The following is a 15,623-nucleotide window of genomic DNA, read 5'->3' on the forward strand; positions in this document are numbered from 1 at the left end:
AGTGTTCGAACATGTTTTTAAAACAATCTGAAATATTAATGAGCTAATCTGAAATAAACACAAGTAAAAAAAAGATCGTATTTCATTTCTACCAAATCATATATTCATTTTTAGCAAATAGGGTTGATGTCTTTTTAAATGGTGGAGTAGTTTATTTTAGCTGGGATTGAGTGAGCAATCTTTAAGCCACCAGAGTAAGCTAGTTGTGTTGTGGATAAAATGTAGGCTAAATTATAATTACTGTATACTCGACCAAATGTACCAACAGAGTTATATTTAGGGAGAGAGCACCTGGGGTGCATAGGCCCTATTGGAATTGCTTCGTTACTACTTCTTCTTTTCTAGAATAAATCGTATTTTTGAGGGTTTAAAAATGGTCAAAAACTCACAAAACTTTGCACATGCGCCAGAAGTAGTAAATATTTATTTCGTTATAGGTTACAGAAATAGATGTGGTGAAATAGCTTGACAGCGCCACCTATGCACATTTGACAGAATGGCCCCTGAGCTACGATTTATGCACATGTACAAAAATTGGCACACACATCAAACATGCCAATACCTACAAAAAAGTCTCTTGGAGTAAAATCTCAAACCCAACAGGAAGTCAGATATGTTTAACTTCCTCTGCAGAAAAAGTGCAGTTTTTGCCATTTCCAGGTGTTGTATTTTATCGAACTGCCTCTAGGGATTTTATCAGATCAACACCAAAATTGTGTATTGTTATTTAAATGCCTTGGTGATGTTAAACTGCAAAGATCTACAGTTTTTTAGATCACAAACAAACTTTGATGTTTCGCCACAAAACAGGAAGTTGTTATAACTCAGGCATGCATTGTCTGATCTGCCTCAAAATCCACACGTTTGATAAAAGTCCTGTCCTGAACATGTTTACATGCCAATATCCAGTTACAGTTGTAGCGCCACCTGCTGGTAACAGGAAATGACATGACAGAAGGAAGACAGACAGAAGGAAGTTGGGCACAAATATGTGATTTTCACAGTTTTTTTTTAATGTACAGTTGAAGTCAAAATTATTAGCCCCCCTGAATTATTAGCCCCCGTTTATTTTTTCCCCCAATTTCTGTTTAACGGAGAGAAGATTTTTTTCAACACATTTCTAAATATAATAGTTTTAATAACTCATCTCTAAAAACTGATTTATTTTATCTTCGCCATGATGACAGTATATAATATTTTACTAAATATTTTTCAAGACACTTCTATACAGCTTAAAGTGACATTTAAAGGTTTAACTACTGTAGGTTAATTAGGTTCACTAGACAGGTTAGGTTAATTAGGGAAGTTATTGTATAATGATGGTTTGTTCTGTAGACTATCGAAAAAATATAGCTTAAAGGGGCTAATAATTTTGACCCTAAAATAGATTTTTAAAAATTACCAAACGGCTTTTATTCTATCCAAAATAAAACAAATAAGACTTTCTCCAGAAGAAAAAATATAATCAGACATACTGTGAAAATGTCCTTGTTCTGTTAAACATCATTTGGAAAATATTTTTAAAAAATATTCAAAGGGGGGTTAATAATTCTTACTTCAACTGTATATCAGGTTAAATTATTATTGTCCACTGTACTTTCATCAAATCACCAGCTTTCATCAAACTAAAACACAACATTGAGCTAGGACAATTTTGAATTTTTTTTTTGATTCACTTCGAATGTTAACTACTGTGTATGAAAACATATATATGTAATGGAGGCCAACTAGTGCCATGGTCTTTAGCCTCATTGTAAGTGCAACCGAATCCCATGCAAAGAATCGCTGGTTCGATCCCAGCGAGTGGGTGGTGTAGGACCGGTGGGTTACATTTACTGTACATAAATTAATATCTGCATAAACAGATGATGAGTGTATGTTTAAAGTGTATTCGCATCCCTTCACTCAAAAGAAAATGCAGAAAGAACTGAGTGAAATGACACATGCATAAACATGCACTGAATGCCTAGGTTAATTTGCTGACATGTGTTTGTTGTCTCATCACAAACACACTCAGCAAATTTCACAATATACACGTTAAACTATCAAAAAATACATAGACACAGACCTTATTCCTGCTAGAATCTGTATATGCCACATTCTGACATGCTGTGGCTTGCGGAGAATGGCTCCTTAAAGCCCTTAAAGCATACCTGCCAACACTCCCGTTTTTCCTGGGAGTCTCTTGTATTTCAGACCAATCTCCCGCAACCCTCCTGCTTTGTTATTTCTCTCAGAAAACTCCCGTAATTTCACATTTTTTGGTACAGTCTGTAACACCCCCCAGGTTGCCGACTTTGGTACAGTATCCGATGGCAGTGGCCGCCCACAACCCAGTGCACAATACAGTTACTAACACCACAGTAGTTACTTTCCTATCCCGGTTCTCAACAGTGTTGACCACACCCCCAAACACCCCCCTCCCTCTAGTCTCCCTGATTTTCTGAGACAAATGTTGGCAGGTATGCCATAAAGGTGTGTGAGTGAACACACACCGGCTCTACCATTCGCCATCTGTCCATATCACATAGCAAATTATAGAAAGCAATGTAAAGATGCAACAAGGTGGGCTTTAGTCTCCCTACTTCTCCCATTTTCAAAATAAGAGTCCCACAACCATAGTAAGTTTAATGTAAGCTTAGATCATTTAAAAATAAGAAAAACATGATCACTGTGGTGCTCTCACTAGGAAATGTTCTGGTCAATCAAACACAGCCTGGGGTGTGCATATTAATGATCCTGTGTGCAATGTAACAGTCTGTGTTCTGTTCAAAGTGGTTTGATTTTCACTGGGATTTTACACTCAAGGCTCATAGTATGTTCATGTACTGAACTCTTATTATTTAGCTATGCCAAAGTATATCCTGGAAGTGTAAACAAGCCCACCGAAACTGATGTCAATATGTTTGCCAAGGGTCAAAGAAAAACAAAAATATATTCAATAATATCATCCATGACGGGCGATGAAGGTTTGAAGCTCCTTTAAACCTGCCCCTGATGGAGAACCCAGGAGACCGAACCACACTTGGCTTAGATCGACCCATGTGGAATATCAATGGTTAGTCCCGGTACTTTCGTCCCTCTAGAGTCTATTGCTGCTGTCAGTCAAAGATGTGACATGCAGTATATCTGTCCATAATGCTATGCCCTCCTGAGAATAATCCCACATGTTTTATGTGGGTGGCTTACGACAGAATCTGGGCCTTGTAAAATTCTGGTATTCGCAATGTGACAGATTCTTGGCTCACTTGGGCTAAGCAAAGCATAATTTTTCAGAAAAGGTCGCAAAATTACACAGTAAATAAGTGTGATTGCTGTTACTTTTCAAGGACCACTCTGACACACACACACAAAAAGTTAGGGTAGGCGCAAAATCAAATAAAGCAAGATCCTTCAATAATTTAGTAGCACAATAATCTTCTTAAAAGATCTTTTACAACAAACACAATGACATTTTTTTAGCTAGCAGCAAAATAAGATAGAGTGAAATCAAGTGAAGGTGTATTAAAACTATTAAATTTGTAATATTTTAATTACATTTTTGCAGGTCTGTATGAAGTGTTAGTGTAGTATGAAGTAGTATCTTGGATTGTGTAGCTTTTGTCTTCTCATTTTTGAAATGCTTCTCATACAGATGTTACATTATTTCTCACAAATGATCCCCATTTAGTCAGATATGCATGACAATGACCACACATTTTAGTAGTTTATATGAAGATGATGATAATATTGTTTTCAAAAAGATTCACTTCAAAACTTTTTACAAAATTTAGCATTTTCAGGCCCCAAAATTGCTTATAGTTTTCACATTTTAATTGTAAATTACTGTCATAATATAAAATTATACTATTTCAAGAGTTCCCACTTAGATATGCTTGGCATTAATAGCAGGTTTGGCATGATGTCCTGGGAGAGAACCCTGAGCATGGCGATAATTATATAAGGGGATCCGAAATCAGGTAGGTCAAGAGAGCTCCCCTTAAAAAAGGGAGAAAAAGGAGGAGATGGGGTGGAAGGGGGGATTCTTCCAAAACGATGATAGAGCAGTTGGGAAAAATCAGTCCATTTATTGTAAACTTTGATCAATCTGATTGGATTATTACTGATTACAGATGAGCAGCTAGTCGTGCTCAATGACATCATGTGCTCTCTCGAAATTAGCTTACGAAACTTCACTTATTTAGTACATTTATAAGTGGATAGGCTTATACATAGGCTGTCATGATAAATAATTTTTGCTGTGAGTTATAGTTCTTACAAAAATGTATCAATAAGGGATGCTATTGTCATTTTAAGACCATTTTGTCACTGATTATAATGATTATACAACAGCAAAATAATGTAAATAGGCAAACACTTTCAAGGGACAAATGTTTTCATTCTTAACCCCTTTCAAGTTTTAAATTCTCCCATGGACCCTCTGCGTGACATTTTTAATGTGGCTTTTTTAGAATGCATTGCTTTAAAGTTTCTATGGCAATGTTTCAAGTTTATTATGTGACACTCCAGAGTCAGCTGATTTATGTTGGTTTTTTACTTCTTGTTTATAGTGCTGCTTGATTATGGAAGAAATCATAACCATGATGTTTATTTTGGTCATAATGGTAATCACAATTATTGATATATATGTAGTTTTCCCCTATGTAATTTATAATGATAAAAACAGTCGACAGCAGGGATATAGTGTACTGCTGCTTTAAGAGCTGCACAGTTATGTTTTTCATTTTTACATGCCGTTTCATTTATAACTCTTTATGTTCAGTTATTTCATCATAACAAGGTTAATGGGAGTAATCGCTAGGCCCACGTGAAATCTGCGCAGGCAGAAGTCCGCAGATTCTCGCCAATTTTTAGCCCATTGTTGAGTCTATTTATTTTCTTGTATAAATGTGTGTAAATTTACGTTTATCAAATTAATTTCAGTAATATTATTGACTAAAATGAAAATGTTCATATGATTTATTTACAGTTTGTAAAGTAATATTTCCTGTCTTTTAGTAGATATATTATATGAGACTTGCTTTGTTTACCAAATAAGTGGATCTAATTGGATTTACATTGTAAACATTAAATAAAAGTTAAAGCTATCATTTTTATGTCATATATTAAGTTTTTAGTTATGATATTCTCAAAATCATTCTGCATAAATCCGCAGATTTTTTTCAAAATTCTCAGCAGAAATAGCAAAAAACGTCCACAGATTCTGCCTGGCCCTAGTAATCATTAAGCGCCACATTGACACAATTTTGCATGTATTTGAACGTATAGGAGTTCACTTTAAGATTACTACACGGTGTGTGTTTGCTTGCCTCAGAGGCTGAGCACATGCACACAAGAGCATGCGTTCTCTTTTACGCTTTTAAAAAACATGAATCAATCAAATACACATCAATAAATGAAACATGTCCCATGCTACAAAAGTAACGCTACAGTACATGCTTTTACTAATTTTCATGTGAAACTGAGCTTTGCAGTTGAACAATGAGTATGAAGCAATAATAATTTTTGATAGACTGCACAGCCCTATTTACAGCAGGGAAAATAAGTATTGAACATGTCACCATTTTTCTCAGAAAACATATTTCTAAAGGTGCCGTTGACTTGAAATTTTCCCCGGATGTCGTTAACAAACGAAGAAATCCATATATGCAAAGAAAGCAAATCTTATTCGTTTACAAATGAAGTTATGTGTAGTAAAATGAAATGATGCAGGGAAAAAGTATTGAACACATGAAAAAAGGGAGGTGTAGTAAAAGCAGTAAAAGCTCAGACAGCAGTTGAAATCTCTTAGTAGCTCTTCAGCAACCCTCTGCCCTTTCTCATTGTAAATGAATATTAGCTGCTTCAGTCCAACATCTACATTATCAGGAGGATGATGATGAAACCAGGCTGGACATTTCAGCAAGAAAATGAACCAAAACACAGCCAAGGAAACTCTCAAATGCTTTCAAAGAAAGAAAAGCTGTAAAATGGCCCTGCCAATAACCTGACCTGAATACAATATAAAAAACAAATTAAAGATGAGATTTGATAAACAAGACCCACAGAACCATCAAGATTTTTACACTCTGTTGAAGTCGAAAAACACACACACACACACACACAAGGAATGCATGCACTTCATTCAGTCGTCTTTAGGCTACCATCACCAAAAAAGCCTTTTACATAAAATATTAAATACATTTCAGTAGTTCAGTACTTTCTCCTTCTGTCAATCCATTGTTTTATTTGTATTATATGAGTTTTTATCAAAATCTGCTTCAATTCCACAGCTCCTTCAGAAATATTATTCCCAAGAAAAAACATGTGTTCAATACTTATTTTCCCCGCTGTATATATTTACAGTACACTGTAAAAAATTTGACCTTAAATTCATAGTAAATTAATGACTGATTATTGCATTACATTCAAAGTAAAATACTGTTTGTAAAATCACAACAAATTACTGTGAGGTAGTTAAAAATTAAATTACTGTAACATTACAGCCATATAGTGTAACTTTACAGTAGATGGTGACGTCCATTACTCTGATTTCACAGTATTATCTTGTAGAATTAACATTTTACTGTGGAGCAGGCTTTCCTCGGCTAGTCATTCTGACATTTACCCTGACTTTGAAATCATTTTGGGTGTTTAACAGTGTTTGCTTTTATGAATGAATTACTTTTGTTTCAGTTTATTACGTTTTTGGCTAAGCACAAAGTTATGTTCATTAAAAAATATTTCATATTTCCATGTTAAACCTGTAAAATTAAAAAAGGAGCAGTGCACCCAAAAATGAAAAATTACTATGACATTGATGTTCGTTTAATACAGGATGATTTTCTTTCGAGTTATTTTTGAAGATGTAACCAAATTGTTTTTGGGGTTGCAATAACATTCTGTTATTTCTAAATATCAAAAAAGTGCCAATACTAGCATAAACGTTCATTTGTATTAATGTCTATGTTGAATGAAATAAAAAGAGTCTGAATTCCTATAACTCACATGCAAAAGATATGGCCGTTTTACAGTAATTTGCTGTAATCATGCAAATTTGAATAATTCCACAATAAAATTCTGAATACAATGCATTGTTGTGAATTTTTACAGGTAAATCATGTAAAGTGATACTGATGTAATTTACTGTGAAAAATTACAGTAACGTTGTGAAGATCAGTGTAGTCGATTTTTTTCAGTGTAGTCATTTTCAGTCTTTTGCTCAAATGTGGGCAGTAAAAGTTTCAGCTTCACTTCATCCCCACATACAAATGTATGATGTAAACCCGCCTTTTCACTGGTCAACAAAATCTTGATCCATTCTCCTCAAAACTGCTTAAATCATCGCCTCTGTTAGTGTGTGGCCTTGATCATCTCATCCGAACACCTGAAAGCCATTTATCTCCAAAAGCTTGTCAACAACACCATCACGTTTGCAGCATCTTATCTGCCTTCCGCAGCTTGATGGCACCAAAGAATCAAAGGAAACAAAATCCAGATCAAGAACTTCCTCCCGATGCCTGGTCTGTTTGACATTTAACTAGAAAAAAGTGCTGGAGGGATTCCAGAAGTAATTGCACTTTTATTTGATGTTCATTGGATGCCGTTGCCAGTAGTGCTTCGGAGCCTGAGCGTTGGCATTCGGCCTGGTGCTACAAGGTGCAATGTTTTCACGGCTTCGACACGCCAAAGCGAAGTGACAGGAGATACACCACACAGGCACAGCAGATGCTTCCCAGCCAATGTTTATTGGAAAAAGAAACAGACATCCCTGCTCTAATAAGACAGATGGATGAATTAAAAGCTGCTATAATATTTCCTTGAGTTTACAGACTGACGGGGATGAGACCTGGTAGGTGACGAAGGGTTTTGGGTGAGTCGGAGGGGAGATTGCTTTCATTTTTAAGATGTTAAGAAAACAGGAGAAAGGACAGGACAGACGGGACAAAAGGGTTGAATGAGTAAGTGGGTGATAGAAAGAGAGCAGGAGAGAATGAGAAAACGGCGCAGGAGGACACTGGGTTATAAATACTCACACGGCAAAGGTTTTTAATTGTCTATGGATGGTTTTGATTTCACAACATTTGGGAGCTCATTTAGGTAGTTTAAAAGGGAGAATGGTTTATTCATGAAGCACTCACAAACCAGTTGAAATGCCTAGCGAGTATTTAAAACGAAGACTGCAAACTCAAATGTGAATCATTAAATATGCTAAATTAATTAATGAATTGAAATAAGGTTAAATGGTTCGTATAAATCTTATGGGAGAAGTGTTTTTCAATAAAATTCTTCTATAATTGTACAATATAAAACCTAAAAAAAGGTTTTTAGGGGAAAAATTGCATAATCCCATATTTTAATTGTAAAAAGACAGTTTAAGGTGTTTTTATGAAACCTCAAAGAATGATCTGAAAAGATTTTTTTTTCACGTCTGATTCACATAAATCAAGTTTAAATACAAATCTTCGGAAGACTCTGGGGTTTTGTTTCTTGAGAAACATCAAAAATGCTTGCTTAAACAGAGTATCTCTTGTTCTGGTGTGTGTTTCCGAAAACCATTGTTAGCCAACTAAGGTCGCAAGCTGCTTCGTTACTATTATTTAAAAGTGGAATTTATGTTACATCTTCAAAGCTTGTGAAAACAAAAATATATTGCATAGGTTAATGGTTTTTATTTATAATAGGTTATTTATTAAGTATCTGTATATGACATGGTCCTGTTGGTTAGAACACTTCTACAGTGGTTTGAATGTGTCAAATTGTAAAAGTAGACTTTCAAAATAAATGAAATAAAATAAAAAAATAAACATACTTAATAATAATGATAACAAAAAATATATTTATTATTATTATTATTATTATTATTATTATTATTATTATTATTATTATTATTATTATTATTATTACATAGGATTTTTCTTCATTTCTTAATATGTAGTCTACTGTAAATTACAACCAATAACAATTTATATATATATTTGAGATTAAAATATGTGTTAGCCAAGTGGTTTTATGGTTTTAAAGCTGCACAATTAAACATTAAAAGATGGCGATCTCAGTTCAAACCCATGTAACATAATGATAAATGATAATGATTTACATATGTTTGCTAGTCTTTGGAAGCGCTGCATTCAAATCTGCGTTTGATCGAGAGAAATTCAGTTTTTAGATTTCTGACACAGAAATACTGGGAGAACAGTTTAAGTTCAGATATAAACACTGATCTTCATAGTAAAGATTAAAATCACTGTTTAATGGAACTTGACGCTGGTGTTGTAGCAATTATATTATGTAACTAGAGCTGCGCGATTCTAAATAAAAATCATGATTTTTTTTGCTTAAGATCAATGGCTGCCGTCAAAAAAAAACAAAAAACATCAAATCACACTTCCCGCGCGGCTCCCAAACGATTGCTCTGCGCAACAAACTGAACATTATTTAAAACTTTATTAGCTGTTATTCACAGCCTATGCAGGTTCTGTTCACTAAAGTAGACATCAATAGTAGTAAACAAACAGTGTGTCAGCTCACGTGTCATTTCACGGCCGCGGCTACATCGTAACATTAAGACAGAAATGACATTTTTTGGTGAATTATACCTTATGAATACAGTATGTGACACTTTTAACGCCATTTGTAGGTGTCCATGTTGCTCATTGCTGTCCATGTTACTGTGAAGACTTGTGCGTCCGCCTTTATGCTTCTCTCCTGACCTTGCAAATATAATTGGCTGATCCGTAGAAAAGCTGATTTAAGATCGCGTGTAGGGTCGAATCGAGATCGCGATCTTATTTCGATTAATAGTGCAGCTCTATATGTAACCAAGAGGTGGTGACAAACAACCATCAAAATCATGTCACTGAATAGGTTTTCAAAAATGATCCACCGATAATGAAACATGAATTTTTATGTGTGAATTGTTTAATCATTAATCGAAAATAAATATGATCTGTTGTAAAAGATGTCAGATTTCTATATTTAGCATTATCAGCAACAGTAGAAAAGATCATTTTTGTATTGAATATTTTTCTTTTTTTTTCCAGCTGGTTCTTTCTTGATTTTTATTTTTATCAAAATTACAGGTTCTAAGTTCGTTTTGTTAAAACCAATGGTTTTTGCAGAATTATTGGTTAATTAATACCAATGGTTTTTGCAGACTACACGTAAGTTTTAAATACTCCCATGGAATGCATTGCTTTAAAGTTTCTATGGTAATGCTTTTTAAGTTTATTACTTGACACACCAGAGCCTGTTGATTTATGAATTTATTGTTTTTGTTTCTTTTTCCCCCTTTTTTTCTGCAAATATTGATGACAAACATCCAAAATATATTGTGAAATATTTTATATTCTAAATACATTTGAAGTCAAAATGATTAGCCATCCTGTGATTTTTTTTTCTTTTTCAAATATTTCCCAAATGATGTTTAACAGAGCACGGACATTTTAACAGTATTTCCTATAATATTTTTTCTTCTGGAGGAAGTATTATTTGTTTTATTTTGGCTAAAGTAAAATAAGATAAAAAATTTTTTTTTACACTTTTAGGGCAATATTATTACCTCTCTGAAGCAATATTTTCTATTATCTACAGAACAAACCATTGTAATACAATGACTTGCCTAATTACCCTAACCTGCCTAGTTAACCTAATTAATTTAGTTAAGCCTTTAAATTGTACTTAAAAATATCTAGTAAAATATTACATAGTCATCATGGCAAAGATAAAAGTAATCAGTTATTAGAAATTAGTTATTAAAACTCTTATGTTTAGAAATGGGTTCTTGGGAAAATATATACAGGGGGGCTAACAATTCAGGAGAGCTAATAATTCTGACTTCAACTGTATGTATAAGAACATGTATTACATCTAATCATGCTAGTCTCAGAGTATATACAGGAATCAGAGAGTGAAATAAAATACATTTTAAGACCTTTTTTTAAGACTCCACTAATCAACTAAAACATTATGCATATACTGAATAAAAATCTATTAAATATAGCTAATTCAGCAGGTCGGCGCATATGGAACTGCAGAAATAATGGTGTTGCCTTAGTTACTGCAGTAAACAAAGCAGCATGATGTCAAATCTAGTAGGATTTCATTGATTTCATAAATTACACCGCACCCTGATATTCGCAGATTTAATTCAGGCAAACTTTAGCATACAACCACACATTGCATAGTCAAAAATAATATAAAATTTCATAACTTGCAAAATAGCATTTAAGACTTTTTTTTATATTTTTAAGGGCCTTCAATATCTTTATATTAATTTATCAACTTTTAATATGTTTTAAGACCCCGCGGACACCCTGAGTTTGCGCTGTTGGATTATAGCTGCTGGATTTACAACCAAAAAAGTTTGAGGTCATGTTCATGCATTGTGCAATATTTGAATATGCAATTTACAGTTGAAGTCAGAATTATTAGCCCCCCTTTGAATTTTTTTTCTTTTTTTTTATATTTCCTAAATGATGTTTAACAGAGCAAGGACATTTTCATATAATATTTTTTCTTCTGGAGAAAGTCTTTTTGTTTTATTTCAGCTTGAATTAAAGCAGTTTTGAATTTTTTAAAAAAACATTTTAAGGTCAAAATTATTAGCCCCTTTAAGCTAGTTTTTTTTTCAGTAGTCTACAGAACAAAACCATCATTATACAATAACTTGCCTAATTACCCTAACCTGCCTAATTAACCTAATTCACCCCGTTAAGCCTTTAAATGTCACTTTAACCTGTATAGAAGCGTCTTGAAAAATATCTAGTAAAATATTATTTACTGTTATCATGGCAAAGATAAAATAAATAAGTTATTATAAATGAGTTATTAAAACTATTATGTTTAGAAATGGGTTGAAAAAATCTTCTCTTCATTAAATAGAAATTGGGGAAAAAAATAAACAGGGGGGCTAATAATTCAGGGGGGCTAATAATTCTGACTTCAGCTGTATATACAAAAATAAACCTACGTTGCAGCCTTTCATGGATCAGGTGATCAAATCAAAAACCACCAAAATTGAGCATCCATGCGACAAAAAAGTTTCAGATTCCGAATAACATACTTTCCATTAAAATGAATAAAAATGCAAATAGCTTTCTTCTAGTTTCACAGGCCTTATCAGTTCACACCAGGTGAAAACAGAGACCAAACACAGTCAGATTCAGAGACTTTCAGAAAGTTGTTGTGCAGCGTGGTGTAACTGTGGGCCATAATGTGGAAAATGCATATGTACACCTCACTGTGTCCAGCGAGAGCAAGAGAGAGAGACTTTCAAATGTCTTTAATGCATCAAACGCACTTAAAGTTGTTTATGACCTCAGAAGGAGTGGGAGAAAGAGAGATAAAGATACAAAGACAGCATGAAAGCATGAGGGGGTGGAGTGGAAACATCGACACCATGGCGCTGACAGATAATTCAGATTTTGTTTGGTCGAGGACTACTGTTGTGTTTATGTACAGCAAACTCAAGTGGGAGGATGTTGTTTGAATGCTCGGAATATATAAAAGGCTCTTAATTTTCATAATCGTCCTTGATTCTGAACAAAAAAAGAAATGATGGGAAAATCTCAAGGGCAATTTCGCCGGCTCGAGATTAAAATACAAAAACATCAATCAATCATAATCTCATTGTCTATTGATGGTCCTAAATTTATTTCCACTTACTCAGCTTTAAATATGATAGAAAGAGACTTTGTTTTCCACTTCCAGTGCTTTCCTACAAGGTGACTGATAAAACGTTGAGTAAATGAGACAAGTGTTCAGCCTCGGTATTTTGTTCTAGACAGTACGGTTTTCATTTTCAATTTATTCTATCAGTTCAGTTGCATGAGCATTCATCTATGAGCCCAAATTCTCAACGATTCTCATTTATTTATTGCTATCCAAGGCCATGCTAAGGGTAGAAATAAAAGATAAGCAAATGCATGAGAACTCACTTGAGAGTGACGCAGCCGCTGCCAGAAGGTGGCGCTGTCCAAAACACCTGTATCCGTGTGCGTCTTCTGGGGATGCTCTCTGTGACAGCTGGAGGACAGTTGGTCATGAACTGTGTGTCGCTTTCGTCAATGAGCTGTAGGACAGGGAACATTAAGGTCAGTAGGGTTTTCCCGAAATAATAGTGAGGCAGGTTTGTTTTTGAAATGCACTTTGGTGCGACTGCTCTTCTAGCACACATCAAACATGCAGACTGAGACCTCTGAAAAAGATGGGTTTTATTGAGTAATGTTAATAAAGGCGTTACAAATAAATGGCGTTACGAACAAAGTTACTTTTTCAGTTGCGAATAATCAAACTAGCTTCTGTTTTCCCTGTTAAAATGTCATTATTGTTACTCACAATAAAATGCAGAGTTATAAAATTGCTATATAAATTGCTGTTACTGAGCTCAAGTTGTTTTCATGTCTCTCATATATATTTATAAAACAGTTCTGTCTGGTTCTTGAATCTGATATCCGTGTGATATTCTGCCAGTAACAGCACTAGTCCAGCCTCTTCACCCTTGACTGTTTTGTATTACTCCACCCACATACAGCGACAAGCAAATGACACTTTACAAATATTGCTGCTGTTGAACAACATAATGTACTTTTGAGGCGTTTTTAGTCGAGAATGTAGTTGTTTAGATTGCAACTATGCAGTTTATTTATAAGGATAGTGCTTATTTTTAAATATTTAACATTTCTGAGAGACATTGCATCGGTGGCCATTAGCCTGTCTTTGGGCATCAAGACGGTTGACATTGTCCATCCACAAGATGGCAACAGAGACTGCATAATAAGCCCTAAGAAACAATAAAAACAGTGTAATTTCCAACTACAGCTAATCAAATTATCATAAAACTGGTGAGTGACTTTCTAAGTCGATCTCTCTCTCTTTTATATGTTGTAGTGCTGTATTTATACCATTTAATTATAGCGTATTGAGTGAAAGATGGAACTAGCATATCAGGAATGTACCTTTTTGTGTTGGCCACTCTTTGTATAATCCTGAGTTACTTTTTGGTTGGCCATCTGTTTGTTTCTAATGAGTCTCCTGTTTTGGTAACTGCAGACTAGTTCAGCAAAAAGAAAGAAATAAAAGAAATGCCTGCATGTGTTTGCTAGTTCATGCTTTTATGACTTCTAGGCTGGACTACTGTAATGCTCTGTTTGCTGGCTGCCCAGCATCCTCTATTAACAAACTTCAGCTAATACAAAATGCAGCTGTTCTTACCAGGTCTAGAAAATATGATCATATCACCCCAATTTTATCCTACTTACACTGGCTGACTGTTAAGTTTCATATTGATTTTAAAATATTGCTTCTTACCTATAAAGCTTTAAATAATCTAGCTCCTGCTTATCTAACCAACCTTCTGTCTCGCTTCAATCCAACCCGCTCTATAAGATCTCAAAACTCAGGTCTTTTGGTAGTATCTAGAATAGCTAAGTCGAGTAAAGGAGGTTGAGCCTTCTCATTTATGGCTCCTAAATTCTGGAATAGCCTTCCTGATAATGTCAGAGGCTCAGACACACTCTCCCAATTCAAAACTAGATTAAAGACCTATCTTTTTAGTAAAGCATACACTCATCACTTAACGGTATGATACATGAATGTGCCCCACGCAAGTTTTTGCATCTCGTTTATTTACACTATGAACAGCAGCTACGCTAATTATTCTCTTTATTCTCTATTTTCACCTGGGGATACTCATCCTGAGGCCCTCATGGAGAGCATGAGACTGATTTCTGTGATGCTCCAGGGACAGACGGGTCTTCACCGAGGTCAAGCATTCTCCAGCCTTCGGCACCTAGACTGCAGCTCTGCACAAGACGTTTGGCCATATGAGAAATGGTCGTGCCCAATTGAGTCTGGTTTCTCTCGAGGTTTTTTAATTCTTCACTTTCGCCAATTGGTGAAGTTTTTTCCTCGCCGCTGTCGCCACTGGCTTCCATGGTTCGGGATCTGTAGAGCTCCACGTTGATGGATTTGCTCTTCAGTGTTTGGACTCTCAGTAGTGATTATTAAAGCACACCTAACTGAGCTAAACTGAACTGAACTTAAACACTGAAAAACTGAACTAAACTGTTTCAATTTACTATGATCTTTTATGTAAAGCTGCTTTGACACAATCTACATTGTAAAAGCGCTATACAAATAAAGGTGAATTGAATTGAATGTGTTTAGCGTTTTTCCTTACTACAAACACAACAGTAATCTGGTAGTGTTTGCGCTGCTTTGATTTTTTCGGGGATAATTATCGTGATCTCCAATTGCAACAGAGAAATACTGGGAAATCTCTGCCTTACAATCTCAGGCATATTATTTTAAAATGTCAGCAAAATCACTTGTTTTTGTCATTACTTTAGACATTATGCTAAAGAATCATGGATGCTAAAGAATCAAATACTAGCTCTAAAGTGACAATGGTGAAGTAGCAATGGTTTCTGCTGTTCTGATGTCAGCTGTAGATGTGAAGGAATGGCAGAAGAAAGTAGTTCCTCATATAAAAGGGATTTTAGACTCTCGTGCAGTCACAATTTTGCCCTTTACAACCTAGTGCAGGTGTCTCCTTACAGCAGATCTTCAATTGTGTGCGATGGAAGATTTATTTGTCTGTTTTAATTTCTTTGATTTCCATTTTAAACCAATAGTTCACTTGA

The 15,623-nt window shown here is 34.8% G+C and overlaps 1 protein-coding gene across 2 annotated transcripts in view; it reads right to left on the reverse strand.

The window, feature by feature from the left end:
- The window catches only part of spon1b (spondin 1b), a 155,043-nt gene that overhangs the window by 121,333 nt on the left and 18,087 nt on the right, over positions 1 to 15,623 (reverse strand). For both annotated transcript variants that reach the window (XM_056451615.1, XM_056451614.1), the window contains exon 3: positions 12,918 to 13,051. In XM_056451615.1, the coding sequence (XP_056307590.1) occupies positions 12,918 to 13,051 (134 nt within the window). The remainder of the gene's footprint in view (positions 1 to 12,917; positions 13,052 to 15,623) is intronic.

This window comes from Danio aesculapii, chromosome 25 (assembly GCF_903798145.1).
Source record: "Danio aesculapii chromosome 25, fDanAes4.1, whole genome shotgun sequence".
Classification (NCBI taxonomy): Eukaryota; Metazoa; Chordata; class Actinopteri; order Cypriniformes; family Danionidae; genus Danio; species Danio aesculapii.